This window comes from Epinephelus fuscoguttatus, linkage group LG19 (genome assembly GCF_011397635.1).
Source record: "Epinephelus fuscoguttatus linkage group LG19, E.fuscoguttatus.final_Chr_v1".
NCBI lineage: Eukaryota > Metazoa > Chordata > Actinopteri > Perciformes > Serranidae > Epinephelus > Epinephelus fuscoguttatus.
In genome coordinates, this window is record NC_064770.1 from 21,907,447 (window position 1) to 21,924,721 (window position 17,275).

The 17,275-nt window shown below is 41.5% G+C and overlaps 1 protein-coding gene and 1 long non-coding RNA gene across 2 annotated transcripts; one reads left to right on the forward strand and one right to left on the reverse strand.

The window, feature by feature from the left end:
- Window positions 1-226: 226 nt before the first annotated feature.
- Window positions 227-16,685, forward strand: LOC125879512 (transmembrane protein 235). The gene is made up of 4 exons (XM_049561450.1): window positions 227-701; window positions 1,855-1,932; window positions 2,459-2,596; window positions 16,337-16,685. Exons 1-4 carry the CDS (start codon window positions 530-532, stop codon window positions 16,579-16,581), a joined length of 633 nt encoding a protein of 210 aa, XP_049417407.1. The 5' UTR covers window positions 227-529; the 3' UTR covers window positions 16,582-16,685.
- Window positions 11,757-12,435, reverse strand: LOC125879519 (uncharacterized). The gene is made up of 3 exons (XR_007447948.1): window positions 12,370-12,435; window positions 12,073-12,140; window positions 11,757-11,879 (listed from the first exon to the last, which is right to left on the reverse strand). It is a non-coding gene; the product is annotated as an uncharacterized LOC125879519 (long non-coding RNA).
- Window positions 16,686-17,275: the final 590 nt, after the last annotated feature.

Below are 17,275 nucleotides of genomic sequence, written 5' to 3' on the forward strand. Positions count from 1 at the left end.
GCTCAGTACTGTTACATATTAGTCTCCGATTAAGTTACAGTCAAGAGAGTCAAGTCAACATCAGATAACTGAACTGTGGCCGGATGTGGGCTAGTTTGCATTAAAAATAAATACCAAGCACTGTCACAACACATTACGCGATCGGGATTTTATTTTGGAAATCCGCATCGTACATGTGGCGTTTCAGTCTCACAGCTTGAGTCCGTGGATCCTTCCAAGAGCGCTGTGCGCCACAATTACCTGTCAGTGTGCCGTGAGCAGGTGCCGAGGCAGACGCGTCTCTCTTCTCTTATTTTATTTAATTAACTTTATTTATTGTAAAGTAAACAATTTCTGGAATGTGTTTTGCTCATCCTAAACTACGTTACAGGACCGCGATTGCCATGGAAAACCAGCCACCACAAGGATCCAGCGGGAGAGCTTTTACGCATCGCACATCTCGGAGCGTCTGTACAGATAACAGTGGAGAAAAATACAGAAACTGCACAGACTATTAGATTAGCCGCGCTCTGCGTTTGGACTGCACATAATGAGGTTCGGATTGGTGGTTCTCACCGCTGGGTTCACAGGTTTGCTCAGCTTCAGCCTCCTCGCTGTGGCTATTGGGACAGATTACTGGTATATCATTGATGTGAATAAACCCAACTGCACAGGTCCGGACGACCTGAGTTCTCATTCTGGACTGTGGAGAATTAATGAAGGTATGTCAACTCAACTAAGCCTGCATGTTATACTCTGTAGTTCAGTGGGTGAGCTGTAATAAAATAACTTTTGCGCTGCTTCTTAACGTTGAGTAATAATTGAGAAGCCTTTATCATGTGGCATGAACACTGTGGTGCGTAAAAGCCTTGTTCTCAGGTTTGCAAATTCCAGTATTGATCTAGATGTTTACAAAAGATCGATCTAATGTGTAATACATGAGATGCCATTAGGTGTAACATTGTTCATACATTTTTCACGGATCATGGGTCTCCCTTTTTCTCATGTTGCTGCCTTACCATGTTCACTGTCAGCAGCAGTCCATGACAGAAGCCATACATGCCTTAATTATTCCTCCCCCCCTCCACTGTTAGGATGGCAAAAACTGCTTGCAATGAATTTTAGTTTTGTGACAGTAATGCACAGCAGAGGTGACATGTCAGTGGATTAAGCTCGGATTAATAAATGAGAAAAAAAGGGGCTTTGTGCTGAATTATTAACTCCTCCAAAAGATTTATTTTTAAATTTCACTTTTCACTCAGTGAGTATAATGAACCGCACAGTGCCATTTATCCAAAACCTGGCATCCGGAGTTTTTTTCTTTCCTCTCTGTGTAGCAACTGTAACCCCCCTTACATCTGTATCACCCCCTGCAGGCAGCTGCAGGCGAACATGCAGGAGGCTGTAAAGAGATTCTGAGTGATGCCAGTGACACAGCTGCAGTATAATCTGTTTGCTGGCTGCACAGTTTGGGGTCCCAGATATGCCCCCCACACACAGTTCACACAGTAAATGCCAAATAATGAGATAAAAGATAATGTTTAAAGCTCTTCAAGCTGTTGCACCTGTGACACAAAAGTGGAATATGCACTGACACTGTTATATTATGTACTATAATGGCTGAGCTCACAGGAGCAGCAGAGGTGCAAAGCTGTCAAACATGCAGACCTGAGGAAATATGTCACACAGAGGCATCTTTAATTGGCTTGATTCATTTAAGCATGCGCTGTGTTGCATTTCTGAATAAAACTGATCATTATTTGTGAAATTCTACGATAGCAAGTGATGCTGTTTGGTATCCAGGAGTAATTTTCTAGTCCTACAGCTCTGTCCACACGTCTTGTCATGTGTAACCTTTTCTCTTGACATTTTCAGGCGCAAACATGAGCTCAGTCATCCCTTCTTTCACAGCAAATATGTCCAGCCTGTCAGAAACAGAAAGGCACCTTCTTGGTGAGTGGTTTTGTTTATCAATTGGCATAGAAGTTGATAATGGGGTGGATTTAAAATAGTAAGTCAGTGATTCCTGACAAAAGTAATTGATAGATGGAGTTGGCTGATAAGACATTACATTTAAAAGCAACAGTGTGCTGTCAAAAATCCAATTCCAGAAGACATACCTTAAGAAAACATGAACATTTTTGCTAGAGATGTTTTCTGCAACACTCTCTTTTTGCAACTTTGACAGTGAAATACAGTTATAAACTGTCCACAGTGACAGAAGCTATCTTAAGCGAGTCCCGACACTTTTTGAGTTGATTTTCATATCCAGCTGACAATGAGAATGGAAAGTGGTGGCTCCCTGGATGGGAGAAATCAATCTAAAACATCCCAAAGGCTTTTGCAAATGGTTGTACTCAGCAGTACATCCAGCTGACTCGTAGTTAAGACACTTTCACAAAATCACAGCACAGTATTTTTTTGAATCTTTAAGCACACAGTAACCGCTCTGCGTTTGTATGTGCATGTGTGATTGCAGGCTTGCATAAGGTGGTGGTCATCCTGTTGCCCCTCAGCCTGGTCCTGCTGGTACTCGGATGGATCTTTGGACTTGTCAGTTCGTTAGCCTGCAGTCCAAGATTGCTGGCTGGATCTGCATCCTACTTTCTCTGCTGCAGTGAGTCGACACAGATTTTTTTATTATTTTTTTGCTGAGTTTGTGGCAATTACGTGTGATTTGAGTGTAGGCTGAGGTTACAACCCCCTAGAATGACTCATGACAAAGAGGTCTAACATAATCAGAGTCGGGATGAATGGAAATCAACATCCACTTTGTAAAGAAACAAGCCAGGTCTCCGTCAAACAAACCAAATTAATCAAACGAAGTCTACTAATAACAGACTGGTGGGCTGGCATATAACAGCTTGGTTTTGTCAGTATGTGAGACGTACAGCTAGATAGTGTAGTGTACTGGTGGCACATTGTAGACATACAAGTGTGTGTGGGCCTTTGTGTGTAGAAAACCTTAGAAATTCAGTTCCAGCTGCTCTCTCTCACTTCTGATTTACTTGTGATTTAAGGCAACTGCTAACATCTCTTGCTAACCTTGTCAGACTGAGGGCCATATCTTCCAACTGACTAAAGAGGACTGTGTCTGCAGCTGCATGATACATATCTCTGTGTGGACATTCAAAATCCAATCTGATTTAAAGGAGGAGTGTGTAAGATTTAGTGGCATCTAGTGGTGAGGATTGCACATAGCAACCAGCTGAATTCTCCCGAGTAGAATTCAGTGTTCATTGTTCAGGAGGATTTTAGCAGGAGTCGAATTTTCCACAGAGGTTTCTGTCTGTCCAAAACCAATGGATCAGGGGTTTCATTGATAAAACAATGTGTAGGACCCATACTGAAAATTTACATATAGACAGAAGCCAAAAATGGTTTAGATATATGTATAAAAATATCACCCTTTCATGGTGGTATGTGTATAATCCTCAAGCTCGGGTCCTCTACCAGAGGCCTGGGAGTTTGAGGGTTCTGCGCAGTATCTTAGCCGTTCCTAGGACTGCACACTTCTGGACTGAGGCTTCAGATGTTGTACCTGGAATCTGCCGGAGCCACTCTCCCAGTTTGGGGGGTCACTGCCCCAAGTGCTCCTCCTACCAAGGGGACCAGGTCAACTTTGACCTCCCACATCTGATCCAGCTGTTCTTTCAACCCTTGATACTTCTCCACCTTTTTGTGTTCCTTCTTTCTGATGCTGCTGTCGGCTGGTATTGCCTGCACCTGGCGTCTCATCTGCTTTGGTAGACCCTGGTCTCTATGGTCCTTGTGCTTAGGGCCTGTTCTTGTGCTGAGATGATTAGTGCTTCTGTGCTTTCTGTCAGTGCAGCATTCTCCAGCCACTGGTAGGTCTTCTTGATATCATAGTTTGTTTTGCTTTGCCCTGTTTGTCTATTCCCATCTCCATTTACCCTTGTGTATGCATTGCCTGTTACTACCTTGGTTTCGCAGACAGGCTGCTCCTGCTGTATGTGCTCACCTTTTTTCTCTTAACACTTAATGTGTGCTCACCTTATTCTGCTCCAGATGTTTGGGAGGTTTTTACCTTGAGTTGAAAAGTCTGCAGAGATCTTCTCTCCAAAATAAACAGACCTGGTGATTAAAACCAGTAAAAGCACAGAATAAGGTAGCGGTTCGTTTGCCTGTTCTACAGAAAACATGGCAGTCCTTATTTTCAGGTGATTATACAGTAAAGAAAACATACTTATTATATTACATTCCATATAGCCAATATAGCCCTCTAAATCCTACACACTGTATCTTTAATTGAGTCGAGTTAGGTAATGATTTTTTGCTCACTCTCATATTAGAAGGGCGGAGATGGAGATTTTTTTTTTTTTTAAGGAAATAAGGAACAAGACGCTTTTAAACTGATGAAAGCAAACTGTGCACGACTTCCATCTCTTTTTTCGATCTGTTTGTCACATTTTGTGAGTAGACAAAGCATGATTGATTTAAGACACTCTACAATTATGGTAGCGCAACCATCCGTGAGAGATGGGACTCCCATATGTAAAACCACAGTTCTGACACCCTTTACAAAACACCACAACGCTGGAGAATAAAAACTGTTTCTAGTTATGATCTGACAGTTGTCTCGTAGCACCTGTGAGTCAAATTTGCATATACAACATTATGATTACAAGCTGGTTCATGATGAGCCTGAACATGATTTAAACAACAAACCTCCAAACAATTCTCACTTTGGAGATGGACGTAATTATCAGTATTGATCGCAGTGTGTGGAGTGATTGCTGATCATGATGAAGTGGCACAAAATTGCAGAGGAGCTGGATTAAAAGATCCAGACTTCACCCAGTAATCATCAGTGCATGCTCTCTCGTGTCATTCAATTCTTCAAATGGCATCCCCATAAAATATCAGCAAAAGGAATTTTTATTTATTTTTGCTAAAATCGAGTGTGATCACACAGAGAGTCCATTAGATAGATTGTGGCCTATTACACAGAACGTCCCGATACTTGGGCAGTCAAATCATGAGCAAACGTCCTCCGAAAAATGTTACTGTGATCTCATCAGGCACAATCTGGACATTTGATGAAACACTTTTAACTACTGCTGTCTGCTGGTTTGTCGGTCTACTACTTAAATCAAGATTTTAGGAGGGACACAGAGAACACATCCTCTTTAATATCTCCCCAGCCTTCACCCCTGCCCCCATTAATAAGTAGCAGAGGACTTTTATTTTGACAAAATGAAAGACATTTACACTATAAATTGGTGCAGAAAACCTCACCAGAAAGCAGAAAGTTAAGTGTTTGATGCTCAAAATTTTCTGATGGAGCCATCAGCTCTTCCAACTTATATGTTTTCTCCAAAGTATTGAAACAAAACATGCACACATGAAATTTTGTAGAGACATTCATGATGCCAAGAGGATAAAACCTACTGAATTTGGTGTTTCCCAGCTTTCCTGTGGTGCCTCCGTGAGGTTGGAATGTATTTTTGAGTGAAATGTCTAAAAAACTATTGGATGGATTACCATTATATTTGGCACATGCATTCATGTTCCCCTCAGGGTGAATTGTACTAACTTTGGTAAGCATGTTTCCATGCTACCTTTGAGCTAAATGCTAAAGGTAGCATGTTTCCATGCTACCTTTAGCATTTAGCTCAAAGCACTGCCTCGCACAGTTGCTACCATTGTTGTGGACTCTTAAGCAGCATTCTGCATCGCATACTTTTCCCGTTCCATTTATACATGCCGTTGAGACATACTACTTCGTCAAAACATCTCCACTTGAACTTTGACCCTCTTGCTCAAATATCTGTTGCATTGCGTAGCACAAAATTTGACGTAAAAAGAAAACGTGTGCCATTTTAAACGCAGCAGATCTTCATGTTTGTCAATTAGCGTTACCTTGGAGATAAAACAAAAGCCATTCGGGCGTACGAATCCAAATCCATGCCAGAGCTGGACCCAGTGTAATTGTCCCTTCCAACAAAAATGGGGACTAATTCATCTCATCTCTGGAATTAATCTGCAGATGGTCCAATTCAAAATGAGACCAAACCTTTTTATGGATGTCAGTTTTTTGAGCCACACTGAAGGCCAAAATGTGACCAAGGTAAGGCTTGTCATTTTTAGCCAAGCCTCTGAGTCACCAAGTTATTTCTCCAGAGACCCTGGGGGATGGGAGCATCATTGATATACTGTATAACAAAGTTCCCGTTACCAGACATGTGCAGTGGCCCAGTACCCTCAGACTTTATCCAAAATTTAAAATCATTGTTATGTTCGTGGGGCTCTTCCAACCTCTACTGAGACTCATTAAAGGACATTTTTAAGTAGATCCGATACTACCACTCCAAGAGAGCCTGTGCCCCTCGGAGCTTTTCAACCCCAACCTAAACCTACTTCTAACCTGAACCCTAAAACCCTCAAGCAGGCCTTTGAAAAACCAAAATGTCCTCACTTTGCAAAAATGTCTGTTACTCTGTTGCGTAGATATGTTTTTTAGCATGTACAAGTACACACACACACACACACACACACTGACTCACACAACAACCAAACACATGATCTCCTCCAGGCTTAAACCTGGCACAGATAATTACGGCTCCAAACATAACATAACACTTGAAAAAAATGTACATAGTGTTCACTGAAAGGCGTATTGAATGCTTAAAAAAATAAACTCAATTTCCAACAGAAAAGGAGCTCAGAAATAAAACATGAACATCTTCCTCTTTGTTGACATCAAAGAGTCCTCTTTAGCAGAAATGTCCCAGGTATGGTCCACACAGCAAGACAATCTGAACTGCTACTTCATTAAATGGCAGTGCAAGGACATGCTTTCATCAGAAATACAATAATATCAAGATGGCTTTTTTTCCCCTTCACTGTAGAGGGTTCAGCTATTGAGCATTCACCATAAATAGAATATCCAAGAATGCATTTGATTAGGTCCGAACTCCAAGGGAATGAGTTTGAACCTCGTTTTGGTTACAGTGGAGGTTGGATGAAACAACCTGTCACATAAGTGGGGGGTCTTATTACTGTATATACTTTGCCATCACTGCTGACAGGCCCAGCCCTCCATATCACACAGAAGGGACAGCTAATTACATACTTTGCAACGGCCCCTCAGCCTTTCTACATCTCAAGACAAGCACCTATGCTCTTCCACTTTGAAAACCGCCTCTGATAGATGAAGGAAGGGGTAATGCTCAGCAAAATAATCCGACATAATCCGAGTATTGGCACTGGCCCAGTGTTTAAATACATCCACACAACTGAGTGTTAAATTTAATTAACGTCATTCAGACCACCAGACAATATGATTTTAATAATACACTGACATGGATTTTCACCATAAAAATTAAATATCAACTCTAGCCCTTTTTAAATACGAACTGTGCAAATTTTCAGGAAATCCCAATCAGTCTTCTTTCAGCATTGGCAGTATAAAAATAAAATTGGGTAGTGCGGCAAAATGCCGCCTACCTACTTTTGTTTATACAAAATGCACCTTTTTCGGGGCAATGGGGGGGGCGTGAGCAAGTGTAGCTTAGTGTGTGCCGTAACCAGTGACATGGGAGGGAAGCTGCGGCTGGTCAGTCCTTCAGCGATTCTCTCATAAGTTGACCCATTCCTCACCGTTCATGTCATCTGACGGTTAATGGCCTCTTCGTTTGCGAGGGCAAGGAGGGCGCGCAATTCCTTGTCTCCCCAGTTGCTCATCTTTACAGTGTCTGTCAGGTTTGCGTTTCCCTCTTGCTACTAGCTGCTCACTAATTCCTGCTATCAGCTGTTTCCTGTTTATCCACCTCCAGTGGCTCGCATTGCGGAAGGCCGCCTCGGTCTGTTTAAACCAAAAAAGGTTCCGCCAATATGACTATCCTACGAGGCAGAAAATTGGGCACCTTGGATCAACTCGCCAATCCGGCTCTGTGTGTCTAAACACTCACAGCTTGCTGGCAAAACGGCCCAACATTCGCCGAAAATCTGGCAGTGTAAAAGGGGCTATAGTGTAATTTAAATATTTCGTCCAGCACTTTATTAGTCTGCACCTTGTTTATTGTCTTCATAAAGGGGTTGCATTTACATAACATTTTCAGAGCAAATAAAACAGGCTGCAGTGAGAGTCTCTCTCGGTGGGATATGTAAAAATAGCGGATTTGTGTATTTAGTCCTACTAAGGCAAGCTCAGGGGTTTAGTGTTGCCAGAGCTCACAGGAACAACGCTCCACAACACTTTTTATCTCTCCCAGTGAGGACTGGGATATATGCAGTTCACATAATCCAGTCAAAATTAATATATATTTATAAATGCTTGAAGATCCACCCATTACTATAAGTGTATGTCATCCAAAAGAGACAATAAAACTAAAGCTATTGACCAATCAACAGACTGCAGTGTTCACAGCTCCACCTTTTAGTACCAGATCGGTGTGCTAGGTACCCCAACAGAGGGGCGGCCAAAAATGTGGACGGTACAGAACGGTTCCGTTGGTACCATCCACAAATTCTCACAGTGGAAACCAAAAAAAAAAAAAAAAAGCGCACCGAGATGAACTGAACCAGACTGTACTGCTCGGTGGAAACGGGGCTTCGGTGTTAACTGTAACAAAAGTACACAGTATTGACCTCGGATCTCTCCTTTACACCCCAAGGGTTAAGGTTGAATGTATACACTCTAAAAATCACTTTATATTTCTGATTTTCCTCCTACAAACCTGTTAAAGTTAATTGCAATAAATCATTGTGAAAGCCAAAAGTTTATCAAAACAACTTCCATTGTTCTAAAAACTGTAAGGGATCAATTTAGTCTTACACAAGTTCATTCCAGTTCTCCTAAAACTACACGTGGTTATAGAAAGAAATACAGCCAAATTTAACAATGCAAACACAGTTTAGGCCAGAGGCATAACATTATCTGAGCCATATGCACTCTGTAAATCTGCAGTATCAGCTTTTACAATATTCATCTCTTCTCCATCTACTACTTTGTAGGCACAGTCAGTGTTCACTGAAATTGAAATGAAACTGAAGTTTATCGACAAGTGGGTATGCCAAAAGTTATTTTAAATATCACTGGATGTTCAGCCTTAATTGAACTGCAGATGGCCAGGCCTCTCCTGCATCTCATTCGGCTTCACCCAGTTAGATGGGAAAATGTCTTTATGCACTCAGCCACCTTACCACAATCCACATTACTCAGTCTAAATGGTTTTATTGGTCTATTTACTCTGTTTAAATGGTGATGTCTCCCAGTGATCAGCTTAGACTCTCTGCCTGGTACGGAAACAGCACCAAACAGGACCGCAAGGCCCGGCAAAGAGTGCTTTGTTAAGCTAAACATACTATAGGCGCTGCTCTACCCTGCCTGAAGGATGTTTACACCAAAGTAAGGCCAGGAGAATCATTAAAGCGCTCAACCACTCGGAAAACTGCTTTTTCTCCTTTTTGAGTTTCGGAAGAAGGTGCCAGTTTCCCGCAGTTCACAAACTCAAGGGGTCCACATTGTTCCAACGTTGATGTTATAAGGTGTCTGCACAAAGTTGTACATCTGGACCAGGGACGCCTCACAGGACAGGTTGAACACAAAGTGGGATTTCAACAGTTCATCAAACAGAGCTAGGGAGCTGGTTTCCTGTCAGCGGATGAGCCGTTTGTCCACAATGATGAAGAAAGTGTCAGTCCTGTTCTTTGTTCTGCCCACAGCAAGGAGATACAGCTGCTGACTCTCTTCCCCTTGGGTCGTCATCAATTCTGCGGCATGACTGGAAAGCATAAAATATCAAAATGAGACAGTTATGGTTACGGGGTAAAAACTTTTGATGAAATGCCTCGATTGCTTAATTAAAAAACAGCAAACTACTTTTGCTTCTCAAGTGCTGCCTAATGTGTAATGATGCATACCTTAAATATCTCTAGACTGAATTATATTATATAGCATTAAAAATCTAGTTCATCTTGGGTATCCTCAGGATGATGAGCCCCAATAATCAATACATAAAAAGCTGCAGGACAGTTTCTAAATTAAAATCCAATTTGTAAAAATGCACAACCCTACAGACGTCTCCCTCAAGCTGCAGGATGCCTGCGTTTTGGTGCTTGTTGTCAGGACCTGACGCTGAGGATGGACTACCAGGGGCCCTGGCCTCTGTCCCATGAGCTCATCCTTCAGCCACCAGGGTTTAGATTTGCTACCTTTTTTAGCATCAGTTCTCCTGTGATATGCAAGTTAAAAACATAACAGCGAAACAGCCAAAAATGTTAAGGACATGAGTGTTTATCAGGGGCAAATACGTACTTAATCTTTATTGCAATGACAATGCTTTAAATTTTATGAACCCTCAATGTCTCACACGCACACAACACACCAAATTACTGAATTAAAGAAGGCATCGTTCAGAGTGCAACAATCCCCAAAGCATTCCTCATCCTCTAACTTCACGTAGGGATCCTTCTGTTAAAGAGAATTCAAAAGCCTGCAGTAGAGAGCTGACATTTCTCTCACTAGTTGGCCTACTGCACCTGTTAATTATGTGAAATTTAAATGTCAACGAAGCTGCGCTTTAGAAACCAAGACATCCTGATCTCTGGCAATCATCAGTAAAACATGACCATCTCGTTCTACAAAAGACGTAACAGAGTGCATCGGGGATTTTTTGTTTGTATGCTCCTGCGCAGTTCCTGTTTTACTGTGGCTGTGCTGTGTTGCCTTTCATCAACACCACAGTGTTTCCATCTGCCTACCTGTTATTGGCTGCAGCTCAGAGAGTGTTGGCAAGACGCCTCACGTGTCCATGTGTGTGCGTTCTATTCACCTACCTGTTGGCTCCTCAATTCTACGTCTGGCGTCTCATTTATAAACATTGCATATGCACAAAATGAGTCCTGAAAGAGGCGTACGCCACTTCCCACGCAAAAGATGTGATCATAAAAAATAGACTTGATGAGAGAAACTTTCATCGATGATTACAAACATCTTGGAGACAGGAAATTGGGGACGCAGAAGGAGAGCTGGAAGCCTGATTGTAGAAATTGTTGTTGGTTCCAAACCCTCTACCTCTTCAGCCACGTCCCCTGCCTGCCCCTTTCAGGTAACATCACCCCCCGACACACTGAACTGTATTGGTCTGTGGGCTCATGGCCTCGTTTCTTGGTTCAGCCCGGTTTGAACCTCAAGCCTGAACCCCAGGGACTGTGTAGGCTTCCAGCCTGAAGAACAAACTGTTACATTTGTCGCTTCATCTTCCTGTTTCGCTTGTGTCTAAATTTAAGGCTATTGCCAACTATGAATCCCATGAATTTATGTCACCACTGCATACTGTATCCATCATGATGGCCTTTTGTAGTCTCATTTAGCCACTTGTTAGCAACCGCCTTTTTTTAGGACAAGTAAAGGCTTCAAAATTCACAAGTAGGGTATTTGATGACGTATTATAATGTAAAAGAAAATATGAAAATCTCTTAAGCTTACATTAATCAGCTTTATTTCAGGCATTTAGCCAAAAACAATATAAAAAAATACATTCATTTTGAGACAACAGAACCAGGAGCGCAACTCATTTCTGGGTTTTTGAAGCACGCTATTGACAGAGGTAGCCTAATACTTTGGGTCAGATTCATTATAGTGGGATTAAATTACATTTACCTGTAAACTGAAAGATATCTTCAATAATGAGATTTCTTTCTACCTCATTTATTTCCATACATTGGATCACAACACTGGAAAGTGTCAGCTTCAGTGTAATATTTCCAAAAAAGCACAAACTTTTGCAGCCTCTGATTTAGAATTGCTTGTTCCAGGACAATGAGATCTGGCTCTGTCTCTCCGCTGATGGTAATAGCCCATTCTTTGAGACTCTCTCCTTCTCTTGAGGATCAGGGCAGCTTATCTGTGAGAGAACTGGATCTTGAATGGCCTAAACACAAAACACAAACACAAAGACAACTTCAAGGAATAGTTTAATTGTTGGGACCTACCTTTGTTTGCTACTTTGCATAGGGAACACAAACTTGTCATTTTTACACTCCTGTTTGTGCACCGATTGAACAAACAGGATATAATGTGATTGGTGATCTTTAGGAGGTGGTGGTGATGGGCAGATTCCTCACCACATTTGGCCATAGTCAGGTTCGCTGCTTCCCCCTGCTTCCATTCTTCATGCGAAATTAATCGTCTTCTGGAAGAGAGTGAAAAAGCACATTTCCGGAAATGTCATACTTTTGCATTAGAGGGAAGAGCTCTGCTTTTTCGTCAGTGGCTTTGGCACATCCATTGGGGCCTCCTGCAAAAATATATCCTAGCCAAGAGAGCAAACAAACAGTGGTTTATGGAAACAAATTTCCCCCCTGACAATGATTGACAATTATATTCTCCATAATGAACGTACTTAGCTTCCAACTACTCACCTTCAGTGATGAAGTATAAGAATCCAGGCTTCAGTCTGATGCATCTCTTCCCTTTTTCACTTCATCTTCACCAACATGTTTCCATCTTCACTTTCTAAGCTCTGGGGACAAAGCACTTTTAGCAGGTTATGTAATATGCTGTTATATATGAATTTCCTCATAGAGCTTAATATTTTTTCATCAGTTGTGTAACCTTTGCTCACAGTAATGTGTTCGAGTGTCTTGTTTTGATCGAGAAGAGATAAAGAAATTGAATTTACTTTAACAAACTGTCGGGGTTTTTTATGTTAAGAGGTGAACTGCACATCACTGTGCGCAAAGTTGCATTATGTAGTTGTTTACATGATGTCCGTTTGAGAGCAGCCAACAACCTTTTATTCTATTACATAGAGAAATTCAAATTAAGTCTATTCACTATAAGCTGTTGACAGGAACATTAACTGTTTAGCCGTATTTGCTTAATGCAGCAGCAACATATAAAAATCAACCTATTCTGATGGTAAATGATCATCATGTTACTTTTAAAGTAGATCAGAGTAAAACAGACCTTGTGTCGATACAAATAGAGTGCTCCAGGGAGGACGTATTTCTGTAGGCTGACGTGGAAGTTAGCATCTACCTGGTTCCTTTGTGAAAAAGCCAAAGGGATTTTTCCATTTGATAACATGAATGGAAGGCAGCTAACCAAAAACCCATTCAAAAAACCCACAAAATTTGAGACAAGGGAACCAGGAGTGCTAAAATGCGAACTCATTTCCGGGTTTTAGGACTCACTTCTTGACCCCTCTGTTAACACCAGACTGCAGCTTCCATCCTTTAGCATTGGATGGTAGCACCAGTGGTTAGTAGCTTACCTATAGCCACTGCTAATTATGTCATTCCTCAGTCAGCTAATGTTTAATGTATAATGCAATATTTTATATTTTAAATGAACCTTTGCCTTGATATATTTGTGTTGTCGCTTTTTCTCGTGGGTGCCTCCTGCTTGCAGCCTTTTTATAAAGCCCCGACCTCACCTGAGCACTGTCGGGATACACGGCCATACTTGTTTTGTGTGTGTGTGCGTTTAAATATCACATTGGCACTAATGTCAGTGACAAATTCCAGGTCTTACCTGACAAATTAGAGCTGAACTTACATTGCATCAGTCCAAGGTGGAATACACAAAGACTAGATATTCAGTTAACTCTGAACAGGGGCAGGTGAGCGAAGTCCAATCAGCTACATCAGTGTAGAAAACAACACCCCTGTTTTGACACAAGACAACTCAGATGCACTCCACACCCCAAAAATGGCCTATTCCTGAGTAGGAAATGTGAGTATAAGAGAAAGCATATCCAAACAAAATCCAATCTAAAAACAAGTTTATTGTTGAGCCTTGTATCAATTCGTCTTTGGAAATTCACATCATGCACTGCAGCACTGATTCATTTGGCCTCAGGTCTGATTTTGCAGCTCAAGGCTCCTTTAAAAAGCTACCTTTACTCCATTAAAATGTTGAAATTTGTAGTGCTTCTCTAAGTGAGCATAAAAGATGTTTAACAAATCCTTAGTGTGGTATTGGTGCAGTAAGAGCGCAGACCTCACATGAACTCCATGAGAGCTACAAAAAGTCATACTGTACACAGAAGACTATACATAATGGATGGACTGTAGAGGAGAGCTAAAGGTTAAAGCGTGTCCAGGTAAGAGCACTAATCAACTGCAAGGGGAGTGTAAGACAGACTGTGTTCATAAGGGCTTGTATAGGTATTTACTCCATTTGTTCCCAGCAGACTACAATACCAGCTGTAGTTTAGGGGCTGTTGGTGAAATATGAGAGGGGGAGAGGCAATGAAAAACAGAGGAGGCACTTCTTAAGCACATGGTAGGGAGTATCTGGCTTAGATGAGGGGCAATTAAGCTTTAGTTGTATTTTGTGTTCATTTTAAATACCCTTAAGAAAAGGTGTGTTTTCTGTTAAAAAATAAATAGCAAAATTGCACTATTTGTCATAGCCAGAAACTCATTCATTCATTCATTTTCTGTAATCGCTTATCCTGTTGGGGGTTGCAGGGGTGCTGGAGCCTATACCAGCTGCTATTAGGCGAGAGGCGGGGTACACCCTGGACAGATCGCCAGACTATCACAGGCCTGACACATAGAGACAGACAACCATTCACATTCACATTCACACCTATGGACAATTTAGAGTCACCAATTAACCTGCATGTCTTTGGACTGTGGGAGGAAGCCGGAGTACCTGGGGAAAACCCACGCTGACACGGGGAGAACATGCAAACTCCTCACAGAACAGCTTCCCCACCCCTGGTTCGAACCCCTCATCCCGGGTTTGGACCAGGAACCCTCTTGCTGTGAGTCGATGATGCAAACCACTGAACCACTGTGCATTCCTATAGCCAGAAACTGTGAACACCTAAAAAAAATCGTCACATTGTCAAATCACTGATGGTCTTTAAACACATCATTTTTGATTAATTATTTCATCAAGAAACTAGTGATATTTCATTAAAATCACTATATGCAATGTTATGTCTCATTTAAAAATGTCACCAAAAAATAAATGAATAAATAAATGAACATTTGCACTAACCAGATCCTGTAAAAGATATTATATTTTGCACTTCTGCAGGCATGACAAAATATATGTTCTTACAGTTTTTCTGGGGAAATGGTCATTACATTCACATTTTACTGACTCCAGCTGTGTGCATGCTGTGATGTGTGTGATGTGTGGGCTTATTAAATGTTGTGGGTTTTGTGTGACTGTTGCACATCAATATTCAGCTGAAGTGCACACACAGCTTGTGCGATGATGTGAATTTTAAGGTGGATTTGCATTATTTTGCTTAGAAATCAACTGTTTGTTCGGGTGATAACTCTCCCCGTGGTGTTTGCTAATTGCATCGGCTCCATGTGAATATACAAAAACATGGTTATTTTTGGAGGGTTATGCATTTTCACTCAATCACTCAGGGGGGCTCAAGTCCAGGGAGGTTCAAGATTAAAAAAACAAACAAACAAAAAAATCACAGCCAACCCCATCCTCTGATAAATGAAGTACAGTCCCTTAAGATTAAGTCTAAGTGAAAAGGATTTGCTCGCCCTCTATGAAAGGGACATCTGCAGAACCCGCTGTGTCTCCCGTAGCACTGCTGATGATAGCTGTACTTGCTAACCTTTCGTTCTTTGTTTCGCTCTCTCTTCTCTGGCGTGCTCACCTGCCAATTAGACACACAACATGATAGACTTTAAGAGATAAACCCACAGTTGTGATTTCAAATGACCATTTGCAATTAACAGAGGTTAATTGCAGATGACTGTGTGGCGTGTAGTGTCTCTGCCCTCTGTGGTGCCACAGTAAAGGTCAGTCTGAAATGCCCATGTAGTGATGACTGCTCGGTATTTAAAGTGATTTTGGGGTTGGCATTCAGTGATATGGTTTCTCCTGTCAGTGCACCTCTGCAGCCATTTTTATGCAAGACTCATCTGTTAGGGAACTCAAGGAATAATAAAAACGTGCACAGTAGAAACTTCATACTTGCACCACAGGTTCCTGCTGAGTAAATCATTGTTTTATATTTAAAAGCACCTTATTGGAGTAATCAGAATATGAATGAGAAAAATGCTTGTCTTGAAGCTGCTTTAAATAGTTAATGCTTTAAGTGTTTCTCATTAATGGACTTGTATTATCTAGTATGATCCACTGAGTTAAATGGAGACAATTAAGTTGGAAAATGATGAAATGCTAATTAATGTATTATCACCTCAGTGATCTCATTGTGAGAACTGGGCAAGTATAATACATCATGATGATTATGGTGTTTGATAAGCTGAGACGGTTCTTGTACTTGAAGAATTCTTTACAACGATCCCTTACGATGGATCCGTTTCTATGTTACAGGCACAAATCTGGAAGGTTTTGTTTCTCCACTGATGCCAGCTGTCTGTTTCTGTGCACCAACAGGTCTTTTCACCCTGTCTGGGGTCAGCATCTACATCAAATACTCCAACCTGGCCATGGAGGAGTTTCAGCGGATCGTGCCCCCAGAGAACCTTGCCCACGTGCACGTGTCTTTCGGCTGGTCCTTAGCCATAGCCTGGCTCTCTTACAGCCTCGAGGTGGCCACCGGCTTGCTGCTCATGCTGGCTGCCAGAATAAGTCAGATGAAGGGACGCTATGACTCTGGTGTCGCCATTGCTATGTTATAGATTGTTATTTGATGTCCAGGTGAATGTTACTGAAGTGTAATGAGAGAAAAAATCTGCTCTGTTTTTCTGAATTAACAAGACTGTTACTGTAAAACTGCAGTTAGTAGCCCGGCCAATTGTTTGCTTAAAACACTTAACTTAACAGACTATATTTCGGACAGGTGTCTATTACCCCTTTTCAACAGGCATGGATTGGCTTGGCTTGTCCCCCATTATTTTGTTGCATATAAACTTTCTTTGTGAAGCACCAAAATAAGGAAATGTTGAGTTTTCGAGCAGCAGCTTCACACAACATCTAATAGGGCTGATAGCGATGAATGTTAATGACATTAAAGGGAAATTTCGGTTTATTTCAACCCATCTCCTATCGCCCTAAATTTGTTTCAAGTGACTAGTGACATAGAAATAATAGTTAGCATGTTAGCCATTAGCTTAGATACAGCCGTAGCGTCAGACCTGTTAAAACGTAAGTGAACGGGCATACTTCAAGTGCAAAGTTAGTCCACTAAACAAGCTTTTTTTCCACAAAGACCGCCTCATATCGTTAGGATACATGTCAGAGAACATATAGAAAACAACATGTAAACGTGTTGTCTTACCTTACCGGTGTGCTGCCATGTTTGTTTACCATCTAGCTCTGCTTTCCAAAGCGCGGCCGAAATATCACGAGAACAAGCAGCGATCTCATAGCGTG

Bases quoted from the DNA above. Each gene is read 5' to 3' on its own strand.
- LOC125879512 (XM_049561450.1), top strand. From the start codon at position 530: ATGAGGTTCGGATTGGTGGTTCTCACCGCTGGGTTCACAGGTTTGCTC. The intron at 702-1,854 runs GTATGTCAACTC...TGACATTTTCAG, and splicing joins ACTGTGGAGAATTAATGAAG to GCGCAAACATGAGCTCAGTC. The intron at 2,597-16,336 runs GTGAGTCGACAC...GTGCACCAACAG, and splicing joins ATCCTACTTTCTCTGCTGCA to GTCTTTTCACCCTGTCTGGG.